General features: G+C 36.2%; 1 protein-coding gene across 1 annotated transcript in view; it reads right to left on the bottom strand.

Moving 5' to 3' along the window:
- Positions 1 to 14137: 14137 nt before the first annotated feature.
- FAH (fumarylacetoacetate hydrolase) overlaps positions 14138 to 14995 on the bottom strand; it is a 60963-nt gene continuing 60105 nt past the window's right edge. Inside the window, exon 14 of the mRNA XM_074295239.1 lies at positions 14138 to 14269. Coding sequence (XP_074151340.1) covers positions 14190 to 14269 — 80 coding nt within the window. The 3' untranslated portion in view covers positions 14138 to 14189. The remainder of the gene's footprint in view (positions 14270 to 14995) is intronic.

Raw genomic sequence — 14995 nt, 5'->3', positions numbered from 1 at the left:
GCATGAGAGGCACTAGTAAAATGAAAATCAGCTAAGATCATCAAAAACGTGTCATCAATGTATTTTAAGAAATGATTGGGTATACTGTTATAGTATACTATATACTAGTACACTGTTAAAATTTTTCTCCTTTATTTAAAAAATACTAGTAGTACATTATGGAATACCAAATGGGTAATTTTAATTATATTAAGTTAAAAAGTTTTTGTACAAACAAAACCAATGCAGACAATATTAGAAAGGAAGCAATAAATTGGGATTTTTTTTTTTACATCCAAGAATTCTGATAAAGGCCTCATTTTAAAAATATATAGAGAATTGACTTAGATTTATAAGAATACAAGCCACTCCCAACAAATAGTCAAAGGATATGAACAGACAATTTTCAGATGAAGAAATTAAAACCAGTTCTAGACATATGAAAAAATGCTCTAAATCACTATTGGTCAGAGAAATGCAAATTAAGACAACTCTGAGGTACCACCACATCCCTCTCAGATTGGCTAAGGTGATAGAAAAAGATAATAATGAATGTTGGAAGGGATGTGAGAAAACTGGGACATAGACATTGTAGGTGGAGCTGTGAACTGATCCAATCATTCTGGAGAGTTAATATGGAACTATGCCCAAAGGGATATCAAACTGTTCATACCCTTTGATCCAGCAAGGTGTCTATTTGGTCTGTACCCAAAAGAGATCATAAAAAAGAGAAAAGAACCCATGTGTGCAAAAATGTTTGCAGCAGCCCTTTTAATAGTGGCAAGGAACTGGAAATTGAGTGGATGTCCATCAGCTGGAGAATGGCTGACTAAGTTATGATATATGATTGTTACAGAACATTATTGTTCCATAAGAAACAATCAGCAGGGACAGCTAGGTGACTCAGTGGTTAGAGCACCAGCCCTGAAGTCAGGAGGACCTGAGTTCAAATCTGGCCTCAGACTTTTAGCACTTCCTAGCTGGGTGACCCTGGACAAGTCACTTAACCCAATTGCCTCAGGGGGGAAAAAAAGGAAAAAGAAACAATCAATAGGATAATTTCAGAGAGACCTGGAGATATTTACATGAACTGATGCTAAGTGAAATGAGTAGAACCAAGAGAACATGGTACACAGCAACAGCAAAATTATACAATGATCAGTTCTGATGGACATGGCTCTTTTCAATAGCAAAGTGATTCAGGCCTATTCTAATGGTTTTATGATGGAGACAACCATCTGCACCCAGAGGGAGAACTGTGGGGATCACAACATAATATTTTCACTTTTTTATTGTTGTTTGCTTGCATTTTGTTTTCTTTCTCATTTTTTCCCTTTTAGATTTGATTTTTCTTGTGCAGCATAATAATTGTAGAAATATGTATAAGGAATTACACATGTTTAACATATATTGGATTATTTGCTGTCTAGAAGAGGGATGGGGAAAGAGAGGGAAAAAAATTTGGAACACAAGGTTTTGCAAGGGTAAATGTTGAAAACTATGCATATGTTTTGAAAATAAAAGATTTTAAAATATTATTTACTTATAATATTATTTTTCTTTGTAAATTTTGAATTTCATTTCTCTCCCTCTCCCACCCTTTCCTTTAATTACTGAGAAAACAAGCAATATATCAATTACACATGTGAAATTATACAAATGCAAATAGCCATATTTAAAAAAAAAAGAAAAATAAGTGAGAAAATTATACTTCATCTTGACTATACTTCATCAGTTCTCTCTCTAAAAGTGAATAGTATTTTTTCATCATGAGTCCTTTGAAATTATCTTGAATTATTTTATTGATCAGAGTACCCAAGACTTTCATAGCTGATCCACATTACAACATTGCTGTTAATGGCGCACAATGATCTCCCAGTTCTTTTCACTTTACTTTGCATAAGTTCATACAGGTCTTGCCATGTTACTGCTAAGATTCTTGCTGAATTGTCAGTGTGGTATAGATACTCTATAGTTAGACCTAGTTCAGAGACTGAGTCAGGCTCTAGGAGGTCCCAAAGTACCTTGGGCAAGGACTTGAAGAAATGTGAAAAATGGAATCATGTGCAAATTAAAACAACCACTGCCACAGCAACATTATTTCTTCAATCGTTATGCAGACCAATGAGGTCTCTCGATCCTGCAGTGCTGAGAGCAGACACATTTTTGTGCCAGCTAGGTGGCAAAGTAGATGGAAAACTGGGCCTGTAGTCAGGAGTTTCGTCTCAGATATTTATGAACTCTGTGACTCTATTTGCCTCAGTTGTAAAATAAAAATAATAATAGCACCCATAGCACCTACCTTAGTAGGGTGGATGTGAGGATCAAATGAAATAAGATTTGGGGAAAAAAAAAAAAAAAAAAAAAGCATTAGCACAATACCTGGCATATAAACACTTATCCCCTTCAGCCATAGTGGAACAAGCCCAGAATTTAAAGTTTCCAGTTTAAATCCTGACTGCTACTTACTCCCTGTCTGGCCTTGAGAAAGTTATTCTGCTATATGGGCCTCAGTTTCTTATCCGTAAAATGAAGGGGTTGGATGAGATTACTTTTAACTAGCTCTCTATGATTTCATAATTTAAGACATATGTTAACACTTTGAAATAATACCTGAAGGAAGTCAAACCCTTATGAAAAGGGAGGAGCTTGAGCCCTTGAAACGTTGAGTTAAGCTGCTAATTCAACTGGCATAGGTAATCAGAAGGTCAAAAAACCTAAGTCCAAATACCTGCTCAGTTACTTGTTACCTTTGTGACTTCAAACAACTCTCTTCTCTGTGACCTAGTTTCCTCACTTATAAAACAAGGGGATAATGACCTCTAAAGGCAGCTGGTGATAGAATGCCAGGCCTGGAGTCAGGAAGACCAGAATTCAAATCCAATCTCAAACACTAGCTATGTGACCTGTTTGCCCCAGTTTGCCTTAACCTCATCTTCATGGCAAACCTCTTCAGTATCTCCAGTATTTTTGCCAAGAAAACCCCCAAATGGGATCACAAAGAGTCAGACAAGAACAAAGTGACTGAACAACAAAGATCTGTTCCACCTTCAAATCTCTGATTCTAAGGGAAGAGAACTTGAAAATTAAATGGTGAGATTTTCTTCCTTTGGAGGTTACAATGCAGCTTTACCTCAAGAGGGAGAATGTGTGTCTCAAGGTCCTTTATACCATTATGATTCTATCAGCAGTTTGTTGTTCTTGCAAGAAAGATATTAAATAAATCAAGGCTCTTGTCAAGGGCAATGGCTGATTATCAGATTTTCCAAATTGGGATTGTTGTAACTGCGTCAGCCAGGCGCTCAGTAGGCACATTGTCGATATCATGGCAGACAGGAGTAAAATCGGAGACTCTTCTAAGACACTCAGAAAAAGGAACACAATGGGTGATATTTCTGTTTTACAGGTTGTACTTGGATGAACTTTAAAATGTAATTACAAGTGTCATGTATTGGTTTCCTTACAATATCTTAGGCATCTCTCTTTTCCTTTCCATTTCTATAACTACCTTTATGCAGATCCTTAACTCATGTCTGAACTATTGCCTTACCTCTCTCTCTACTCATTCCCTTCTTAAAATCCAGCACTGACTTCTATTCTAGTCATTTAATTGACACTATTTATTTGAAGGTCACCACTTCCATACTGCTAAAACCAAAGGTCTTTTAACCACTTCATTTTTTTTCTTAACCTTAAACTTCATTTGTTTCAGCACCTCAAATCATTGACTGTCTTAAGTTATGGTAGGCAGGAAAAAGCATTCAACTTTGAGTCACAAAACACCAGTTCAAATCCCAGATCATATTTGTATGACCTTTGTCAGCTGATTTAACCTCTGTGAACCTCAGGTTTTGGTTTTTGTTTTTTTCCATCTGTAAAATGATGACAATGGGTTTGATAGCCTTAGTGGTTCCTTTATGCTCTATGTGTGTAATCTTGTGATTCCTTCACTAGGACTCAGTTCCCTTGGCTTCTATGGCACTGCATTGTCCTAGTACTCCTTCCATTTCAATGACTTTTTCTATCACTGATGCCAATTCTTACTTTCTTTGACTGTAGGCATGTACCAAGGCTCAATGTTTGATACTCTACCTTCCTTCCTTCCTTCCTTCCTTTCTTTCTTTCTTTCCTTTCTTCTTTCTTACCTTCTTTCTTTCTTTCTTTCCTTCCTTCCTTCCTTTCTTTCTTTCTTTCTTTCTTTCCTTCCTTCCTTCCTTCCTTTCTTCTTTCTTTCTTTCTTTCCTTCCTTTCTTCTTTCTTTCTTTCTTTCCTTCTTTCTTCTTTCTTTCTTTCTTTCTTTCCTTCTTTCTTTCTTTCTTTCCTTCCTTCTTTCTTTCTTTCTTTCTTTCCTTCTTTCTTTCTTTCTTTCCTTCCTTTCTTCTTTCTTTTTTTCCTTCTTTCCTTCTTTCTTTCCTTCTTTCTTTCTTTCTTTCCTTCCTTCTTTCTTTCTTTCCTTCCTTTCTTCTTTCTTTCTTTCCTTCTTTCCTTCTTTCCTTCTTTCCTTCTTTCTTTCTTTCCTTCTTTCTTTCTTTCTTTCTTTCTTTCTTTCTTTCTTTTTCTTTCTTTCTTTCTTTCTTTCTTTCTTTCTTTCTTTCTTTCTTTCTTTCTTTCTTTCTTTCTTTCCTTCTTTCTTCCTTTCTTTCTTCCTTTCTTTCTTTCTTTCTTTCTTTCTTTCTTTCTTTCTTTCTTTCTTTCTTTCTTTCTTTCTTTCTTTCTTTCTTTCTTTCTTTCTTTCTTTCTTTCTTCCTTTCTTCCTTTCTTCCTTTCTTTCTTTCTTTCTTTCTTCCTTTCTTTCTTTCTTTCTTTCTTTCTTTCTTTCTTTCTTTCTTTCTTTCTTTCTTTCTTTCTTTCTTTCTTTCTTTCTTTCTTTCTTTCTTTCTTTCTTTCTTTCTTTCTTTCTTTCTTTCTTTCCTTCCTTCCTTCCTTCCTTCCTTCCTCTCTCTCTTTCTCCTTTCTTTCTCTCTTTCTCCTCTTTTATCTCTCTTTCTCCCTTTCTTTCTCTCTCTTTCTCCCTTTCTTTCTCTCTCTCTTTTTCTCTTTCTCTCTTTCTTTCCCTCTCTCTTTTTTTCTCTCTCTTTCTTTCTCTTTCATTCTCTTTCTTTCTTTCTTTTTCTTTCCTTCAGGGAGGTACATTCATTTTTTTTAACTTTTCCTCAAAGAGTTGATTCATTCTTATAATCCTTAATAAAGGCTTAATTGATTGATCAGTCTTTCGGAGCAAGAATTTAGTAGGAGTAGACTTACCAGATTAATACAGAAATCTAAAATAGAGGTAATTTTTATGAAGTTTGAATAATCTTGACACAGAAGACCTTGAGAGGTAGGGACCCTCAGGTATAGGTAGGAATGACTAACTGCAGCAGAAAGTTCATCTTTACTCTTTTCTACAATTTGAAAAGATTTCTTTATTTTTAACATTCTACTTCCTTCTCTGATAAAGGAGGGCTGATTAAGCCCTTCAAGATCCAGACACCAATGAGAGAGATCTCCAAACAAGAATCACCTAACATGGTAGCCCAATCCATACAGCTTTTTTTTCTAGGAGAAAAAACTATAGATAAATTCTAATCACCAAGTTAATTTGCCAAAGCTGACTTTAGCTTCTCCTTATCCTTGTATTTTTGTTTCCTTTAGTTGCCTCATTTCAAGGGTTTCTTGATGGAGCAGAGATTACTATTTTTCAGTAGTTTAGGAAATACTACACAGTTCCATTGCATTCCCTGTTCTAGATGTTTCCAGAAATAGCCCTTGACAATTCAAAATGTCCCAACTAGGCTGCCTAGAAGGAAAGAAAAAAATATGGGGAATATTCACAGACAGAATGGGATGCTCTCTTCCCATCCCTTACATCTAGTAGGAAATACTAAGTAGTAGATACATCACATATGTATCTCTTGGACCCATCATTTAGAAGAGAAGACATTAAAAATAACAAGTTCCATTAGCCTATATAAAACAAGGTAGAAATACCAGTATGTAAATACATGAGGGAAAAAAAGGTCTCTGCTTCCCAGAAAAATCTCTTGTATTTGATGCCCTTTCTTATGTCCTAAATATGGCAACCTCTTTTGGTCCTCAAGATTTAAGGTATAAGTTAAAACAGATTCCAAAGGACCACATAAGAAATTCTCTCTATCTAGCTACCTCATCAATCAAATCAGACTCACTAGTGCTCCTCATTAAGTTCTCTTTAGTTCTTTCCAGATGCTAATCAATGTCTTATTAACAAGAAAGATAGAACAAAAACCACATTCACAGTCAACTTGGGTCATATTCGCTGAAATCACGACTGCATTCAAGTTGCAGCTCAGTTTCCAATCTGCTGCATAATAAATCATCATTTGACTTTATCCTATTTTATTACTGTCATTTTCTGCACTTGGCTCTGTAGTGAGCAATAAACTCTTATTGGTGGGTTTTGGCATTAACCCACATCACTAAATCAGTCAATGGCCCAATAGAACATTGAGTCTGACCTTTACTTAGGGTGACTTGTCAAAATATAATTATTTATTATCCCAACTTTGCTAGGATGAAAGACCAAATTAACCTTTCTTCTTAGTCCTCCCCACTATACTAATCAATGCTTTATTAATGAGATAGTTGTTTAGGAATGGCCAACTTTTTTAAACATTTTTTTTGGTCGAGGGCCATTAAAACAGAAGGAGAAAGAAAACAAAGATTGTATGTTTTTTTAAAAATGTTTTTCTTGGTCATGCATTAGATTTTCTTTCAGAAAAAATGTGAATCTTTGAAAGTTATAAAAGGTTCAACATAAATTTTTAAAAAATTAATAGGCAATATAAACATTTACTAAATACAGAAATACTGTGAACAGAATACTGGATTTTGAATCAGAGGCCTCAGGTTTGACACATATTTTTGTAACTTGGGCAAATCAATTGGCATCCTTGAGACTCAGTTCTCTCAAGAAAAAAAAAAATAGAGGTTAGTAATAATAGATCCTTTCTAGCTCTAAATGTATGATATTATGAGTTAATCATAAAAATAAATTATTTAATTCCATGTTATGAAGAAAAAAAGACAGAAAGATATTCAGAGAAAGGAGCCAGAGACATGAAGAGTAGAAAAGGAAGAAATACAATGATAGAAATAAAAATTAACAATCTTTCCCCAATTACTACTTGGTCTCTCCATTCCATAGAGTCCTCTACTGCCTCTAATTTTTACTTCTCCTGTCCCACCAAAGGAAATAATTGCCTATTCTCAGGCATCTAGTTCCTAAAAACTCCCATTATCTAGTTCTTTCCTAGGACAAGAAGTGTACTTTCTTATGATATAATATAACTTCTAGGGAAGATAGCAATGATTTTGAGGTCACCTGATCCTATATATGGCAACCTCTTTTGGTCCTCAAGATTTAAGGTATAAGTTAAAACAGATTCCAAAGGGACCACATAAGAAATTCTCTCTATCTAGCTACCTCATCAATCAAATCAGACTCACTAGTGCTCCTCATTAAGTTCTCTTTAGTTCTTTCCAGATGCTAATCAATGTCTTATTAACAAGAAAGATAGAACAAAAACCACATTCACAGTCAACTTGGGTCATATTCGCTGAAATCACGACTGCATTCAAGTTGCAGCTCCAGTTTCCAATCTGCTGCATAATAAATCATCATTTGACTTTATCCTATTTTATTACTGTCATTTTCTGCACTTGGCTCTGTAGTGAGCAATAAACTCTTATTGGTGGGTTTTGGCATTAACCCACATCACTAAATCAGTCAATGGCCCAATAGAACATTGAGTCTGACCTTTACTTAGGATGACTTGTCAAAATATAATTATTTATTATCCCAACTTTGCTAGGATGAAAGACCAAATTAACCTTTCTTCTTAGTCCTCCCCACTATACTAATCAATGCTTTATTAATGAGATAGTTGTTTAGGAATGGCCAACTTTTTTAAACTTTTTTTTTGGTCGAGGGCCATTAAAATAGAAGGGGAAAGAAAACAAAGATTGTATGTTTTTTTAAAAATGTTTTTCTTGGTCATGCATTAGATTTTCTTTCAGAAAAAATGTGAATCTTTGAAAGGTATAAAAGGTTCAACATAACTTTTTTAAAAATTAATAGGCAATATAAACATTTACTAAATACAGAAATACTGTGAACAGAATACTGGATTTTGAATCAGAGGCCTATTTTTGTAACTTGGGCAAATCAATTGGCATCCTTGAGACTCAGTTCTCTCAAGAAAAAAAAAAATAGAGGTTAGTAATAATAGATCCTTTCTAGCTCTAAATGTATGATATTATGAGTTAATCATAAAAATAAATTATTTAATTCCATGTTATGAAGAAAAAAAGACAGAAAGACATTCAGAGAAAGGAGCCAGAGACATGAAGAGTAGAAAAGGAAGAAATACAATGATAGAAATAAAAATTAACAATCTTTCCCCAATTACTACTTGGTCTCTCCATTCCATAGAGTCCTCTACTGCCTCTAATTTTTACTTCTCCTGCCCCACCAAAGGAAATAATTGCCTATTCTCAGGCATCTAGTTCCTAAAAACTCCCATTATCTAGTTCTTTCCTAGGACAAGAAGTGTACTTTCTTATGATATAATATAACTTCTAGGGAAGATAGCAATGATTTTGAGGTCACCTGATCTAGGTGAAGTGGGGGGGAGGGCTTCTGCTCTAACAAATAGTCAGTAATCTTAAATCTTCTGGGTTTGGAGTCTTCAGAATTTGGTTCTCACTGACCAACTAATTACTATTGTCTCACTATCCTGGCCAGAAGCTATCTGACTGAGGAGTGGTCTATTCAGAATCAGACAATTTAGATTGGATGTGGGAATTTTCTGAGGCAGACTCCTCTTCCCTCCTCCCATCAGTCTTTTTCTGGGTGGGGTTCTTGGCTATTGTCCCTATACTAAGTCCACTTTAAAAATTTTTTTTTTTTTTGCTCATATTTGGCCCTTGCATCTTTAACCTATTTGTGAGATGTTTCTTTCAGACTCCAAGCTATGAACTTCCAACTATTTGTTCACCCTGAATACCATCCATTAACTGATTCTGATACTCTGCACCCCTCTGAATGCTGCTGCTACTATCTTCAAGTCATGTGCCTCCCCCTCCTCAGTCTGGACCCCACTAGGCAGGGACAACTCTACTCCCTTATCAGCATGAAGCAGCTCCAGAAGATGAGATTACTGTTGCTTCATCCCAAATGAATTTGGGGTACAGCTCCTTGAGATGGGTAAAATGATGTAATATAACTTCTAGGGGAGACAGCAATGATTTTGAGGTCCCCTGATCTTGAGTGGGAGGGCTTCAGTAAGCCTAAATCTTCTGGTTTTGGAGTCTGCCTCAGGAAAGTCTCATACTCAGTCTAAGCTATTTGATTCTGAATAGATCACTCCTCAGTCAGATAGCTTCTGGCCTCAGGACAGTCCTGAGACAATAGTGATAATCTGTTGGTCAGTGAGAACCAAATTCTAGAGACCCCTCCCTGGCTCTATTGCTGGGTCATAAAATTAGCATGTCAATGATAGAAAGCTGGATAAAGGTGTCTTCTCTCTTTAGCACTCTGCTAATCTCTTTTGGAATTTTGACCGTTTCAATTGGCTACTACAATTACAATAAACTTTTGCCTGTAAATTCTTTTGAGATACCTGTGACCTCAGAAGTTTGGGTTCTTCCCAACCTTAACACTTATGCTATCTTTTTTCCATCTCCAAGCACATACCTTGCATAATCTCTGGTAGAACTGCTTTTTCCCCTCTCAAATGGATTATCAGAAACTCCTGTTTTGCATTTTAGAATCCCTTGTCAATCATTTCTCAAAGATTTTTGGCCTACCTAATTTGCATCAAATGAGTTTATACCAACTTCTCATTACCTGGCCTGTCTTTCCATTTTTTCCAAGATACATTTTTCCTGAAATAGTCTCTTTGTCATTGCCAATTAGCTATGCTGGGGTTTTTTGTTTTATCTTGTAAGTATTTCTGAAATTCTCAACATAATCAATCTTGAACTTCTAACATGGTACACACACACATGTATGTATACACAAAAAAGAGAGATATATGTTTATATACACACATATACATATATATGCATGTATGTATGAATATATGTATGTATTTATAGTGTCTAAGCTTCCAAAAGGCAACAGAGTTTTAAAATTATGTTTCCATTCTCCTCCCTCTCTTGGCCCCTGCTTAACTATTGCTTTATAGCTTATTTTCCTTTTCTAAAATTGACCAACTATGATGAATTTCTTTGATCTTCCCTTTCCTACCAGAACATTGAATTCAATTATGGCTTTCCAATAGAATATGTTTTGCCTATTCCATAATTTACTCTCTTCTCTCTTCAACTTTTCCTATTTATTGGTTCCTTACCTTCTGCCTAAAAAAAAACCCATATTTTTTCTAACCTTAAAACTCCTGCACTTTCCTACCTTCCTGGCTAGCTATCATCCATATCTTCTCCTCAGCTAAACTCCACTTCTTCTCTCATTCACACCGTAACCCTTTACAATCTAACTTTCAGCTTCATCATTTTAAGTTAAATCACCTGAAAAATTACAAATGACCTCTTAGTTGCCAAATCTAATAGCCTTTTCTTAATTCTCATCTTGACTTGTCTGCAACATTTGACACTTGATCATCTTTTCCTCCAGTTAACTTTAAATTCCTTGAGGTCAGAGACTGTTCTTTGCTGCTTTATCCCTTTTTTAATCCTCTTTTAATCCCTTAGAATAGTGCCTAGCACATAATAAGTATTTAATGTTTATTTATTGATTGAATACCTAAATTTGCTGGGTCTTTCCCAGTTATCTCACTATAGATATGCCCCAAAGCTCTGTCCTGGTTCCTTTTCTCTTTTGTTTCATTACCATTTCACTTAATAATCTCATCAGCTCATATGATTTCAGTGATCATTGGATGATTTCCAAATCTCCATATTGGGTCCTAGCTTTTATTTTAAACTCTAGTCCCTGTCTTACCAACTCTTTTTTGACCATTTTGAATTGGATGTCTCTAGATATCTCAATTTCAACATGTCCAAAACAAAACTTATTGTCTTTCCTCTTAAACTAAACTCTATTCTAAATTTCACTATTGGAGTTGAACTAACTACCACCTTCCCAAGCACCCAGCCATACAACTTTAGTGTCATTCTTGACTTGTCACTCTCCCACCATGTATCTGTTTTATTGTAATGCCAGAGAAACTGAGGCAAGATAGAGATTAGGGGTTCTTAATATTTTAATAAAGGGAGAGTTTGGGCTGCTAAGCCATCATAGCCAGCCAGATGGATGGGCCTCTTGTCTCAAAGCATCCAACATGAGAGAGGGATTCCAGAGACTCTTATAGGGCTCCAGCAATCAGGGAAACAAAGGCAAGGTGGGGTGGAGCACTGGTGAGAGGGAACTTAGGAAAGGACCATAAATTCATTCTGACAGGTTGGGGATCAGGAGGAAGGATCATAAATTCTGAGGGAAGAAGCTAGGAGACACTAAGTCTGAGACCAGAAAGATATACCAAAACATCTGAGATAAGCCATCTGGAGTTTTATGACTCTTTGGAATACTAGTGGTCAGGGTTCCCAGCCCTAATTATCTCAATCCTAATGGCCAGGAAGGGGAGTTGCTGCCAAGGAGATTGAGGCAGAACAATTCAGGGAAACTGAGGCAGAACAGCCATTTCTAACTTCTTAATTATATAAACAATGTATGCACACATATATACATACATATATGATGTGGACAACGTAGACACCAGATGATGGCAGGCACCAAAAGCTGGGGTTCGGTCATGTGAAGAATTTACAGTGGCCATTCTCTTTGTCAGAAGACAGACTTATTTAGGAGAAAGGTTACAGACAAAATGAAGGGATATAATAGACACTGGGAATGGTAAATATGAAATAGAGTGGGAGAGCATATGAAAGACAAGTTCCTCAGAGGAACTCACAATTACCCAGTGGACCCCATGAGACTGGGGCACATCCTTGGCTGGCAGGCTAAGTCCTGATAGGGACTTAGCATTGTAAAGGAGTGATAGCTATAAGGTGGGGTTGAGAAACATAGTAGGGTCAAGTGAGACACCACGTGGCATGAGTTAAGGAGAAAGACACTGTGAGACAGAGGCCACAGGGGACTGACCTGACGGAGGGCAGCAGTGAAGCCATGGTGTACAAGTAGATTTTATAGGGAAAATTTACCCTCAGAGACATGACTGGGATTTCTGACAGGGCATGGCAAAGTGAGGCTACCTGGAGGGAAACCTCAGAGGTTGACATAACTTGGATTTCTTACTGGATGCCCTCCCTAGAGGGGAGCTAAATTGATCTTTATCAATATCTGCCCTGCCTGCCTCAGGGATTGATTTTTATCAATTCTTTAGTTTTTCTCTAACTTAACATTAAAGACCTCATTACACACACACACACACAACTAAACAATGACAAAAGTATTCCCTTTTCTCTTCCCCATCACCTCCAAGTTCATGCTCTTGTCATCCATCCATTCTAACTGGTATCCTTCCCATTCCAGTCCATCGTTGTCCACTCAGCTTTTATTCTTCAAGTATTGATCTGCCCCAGTCTCACAACATAGTCTAGTGAAATTGAGAACTCCTATGCTTCTGATCTAATCTTGATGTGCTGGCCCTTTTCAACTTTTCCATCTACTGGTAATCCCTCCCTCTATACACTTCAGATTGGTGACATTGGCTTCCTATTGTCGAAACTCCAACATTTGCCTTTATTTTTTGTTGTTTTGTTTTGGATTTCTGGTTGTTGTTTTGTTGTTGTTTGTTTTTTTTAGCCAGCTCTTCTCCATGTCTAGAATGCACTCTCTCCTCTCTTCCAACTCTGTTTAATTGGCTTCCTTTAAGACTCAGCTCAACTCCCACATTTTACAAAAAGCTTTAACTAGTTCCTCCCTGCCCTACAGCTGCTAGTGACATTCTCTAAGATTACAGTTCATATATACTGTGTGTTTCATCTAGTTTTAATTTTTTTTGAAAGCAGGAAAATTATATTTGCTTAAGAATGTTTTTCCTCCTCTTCTGAGATCTATATATTCAGATATAAACTGCCATTAATACAGATGTATTTCTGATGTCTAGGGGAGAATTTAATTCAGCAAATATTTATTGAGTGCCAACTATCTACTTATCAAACCAAATGGGATTAAATGCCAATTTGGTGAGAAAAAATATAGAGATATGTCCCCAAGTCTGTACTTTGCTTAGGTTTAAAAGAATTAATCAGTCACAACACTCAAGACCCTAAAAGGCATCTCTATTTTTTTTAAATGTAGTTTCCAAATTAATAAAATTCTTTCAAGGATTTTATATTTCAAGGAGTGAACTACTTAAAAGCATTTGAACAGAAAAAGTTAACAGGAAAATTGAAAACTACAAAATGTATAAATGACAAATGACTATATGATTTATTAATTAAATTAGTCAAAAAATAAAATAGAAATTAAGAGATAAAATGTTTTCAATATTAATAACTTATGCACACCTGGCATCATGATCTGATCCTCACCACTGGGCACATCTTCAATAGGGAAAGGGGCCTGGAAGTAATTCATGTGATATAATTCAGATGGCTCTAGACTGGATCTGGCCACAGGATCATAGCTTACTGCTCCAGTTCTGTAGTGGGCTACTTCGGGACCCTAGAGGAGCATGAATCATGTCCTGGGGCTAATGAAGCTACCCCAAAATACCACTTCCTATTCCTCACAATGGAGACACAAAAAGGAAAGCTCTAGGCACCAAGAGGCCAGGTGCTCCAGCTGCATTTGTCATTCCCTCAGCATACAATCTGCTTAACAACATCCCTATCCCATCACCTGGGTCCCTGACTACCCAGAAGTATTGACGCGATGCTTCTGTTCCATTCAGTGGTCCCCAAAGCAGGGAAGTTGTACTCTGGGAAAGGAAATCTACTGTGTGTGGAGCAAGGTACCATAACTGTCCTTTTCTGCCTCCACATTTGGCAAAACTTTCTTTTTATTATACTAGTACCAGGCTTTCAAGTGTAAGGAGGAGTTATGGTAAAGCAGTGATGGCACTGTATTTAAATAGTGACTTGAAACTTGAATCCATAAAGAACAAGTTTTTTTAGATAGTAAAATGCAAAAATAAGACCAGTTACACCATTGGAGGATAGACTGGAATTCTTTTTATTTCATCTTTAGGTCACATGTGAGACTTTCATAATACTGATGGTGCTGGAAGGACCTTTCCAGAACACTGGCCAAATCCAACCCTGTAACCATTACCAAGGCAGTATCCTACAAAAGAAAAACAGAAAAGGCTCATTAATGAGACAACTAAGTTTGCTACTGCAACTAACCACAAAGAAAGTTAGGTAAACAGGAAGATGATATGTGTTGGAAAACTAAATTATTTGATTTAAGGGACTTAAGGACCCTACAAACTCTTCAGATTAAAATTATTATTTAAATGCATGACACATAACAAATATCATATGACAGATACTTGGGAGATGTTGAAAACACATGAAATAGTTTTTCTGTCTTCTAAATCCCCATAGTATTTACCACAAGTTTCATTGTATTAGGGTTCTATAGTTTGTTCCATAGTTTGTCTCCTTCACTCAAGTATAACCTCTTTGAGAGAAGGGATTATGTTTTATTCATCTTTGTATTTTCCCAGTATATACTATAGTACCTTGTATATAATAAGTGCTTAGTAAATGTTAATATAGTGACCATTAACAGAAAGCCTTGTGCAGATTCAATCTATTGAGTCTAATTCAGAAGAGCCTCTGAAGTTTAAAAAGATGGGAATTTGTGGGAAACTTCCTAACTAAGGTAGGCATGGTTATACATGGTTATCTGTGGATACATTAATCCTTGGAAAGGCAGCTAGAGGATCCATTTGAGTTTATAAAAGCTCATTAGCCTTCAAAATCTAGGTCTACTTCCTCTCCCTTCAAGTTCCCCCCCTTATTTGAAAAAGTATGATGATCTTTTCCATTAGGGTATGATTCAGAC

Source organism: Sminthopsis crassicaudata, chromosome 2, assembly GCF_048593235.1.
Source record: "Sminthopsis crassicaudata isolate SCR6 chromosome 2, ASM4859323v1, whole genome shotgun sequence".
NCBI lineage: Eukaryota > Metazoa > Chordata > Mammalia > Dasyuromorphia > Dasyuridae > Sminthopsis > Sminthopsis crassicaudata.
The sequence above is the reverse complement of the archived record's forward strand: the minus strand, read 5'-3'. Positions and strand labels throughout refer to the sequence as shown.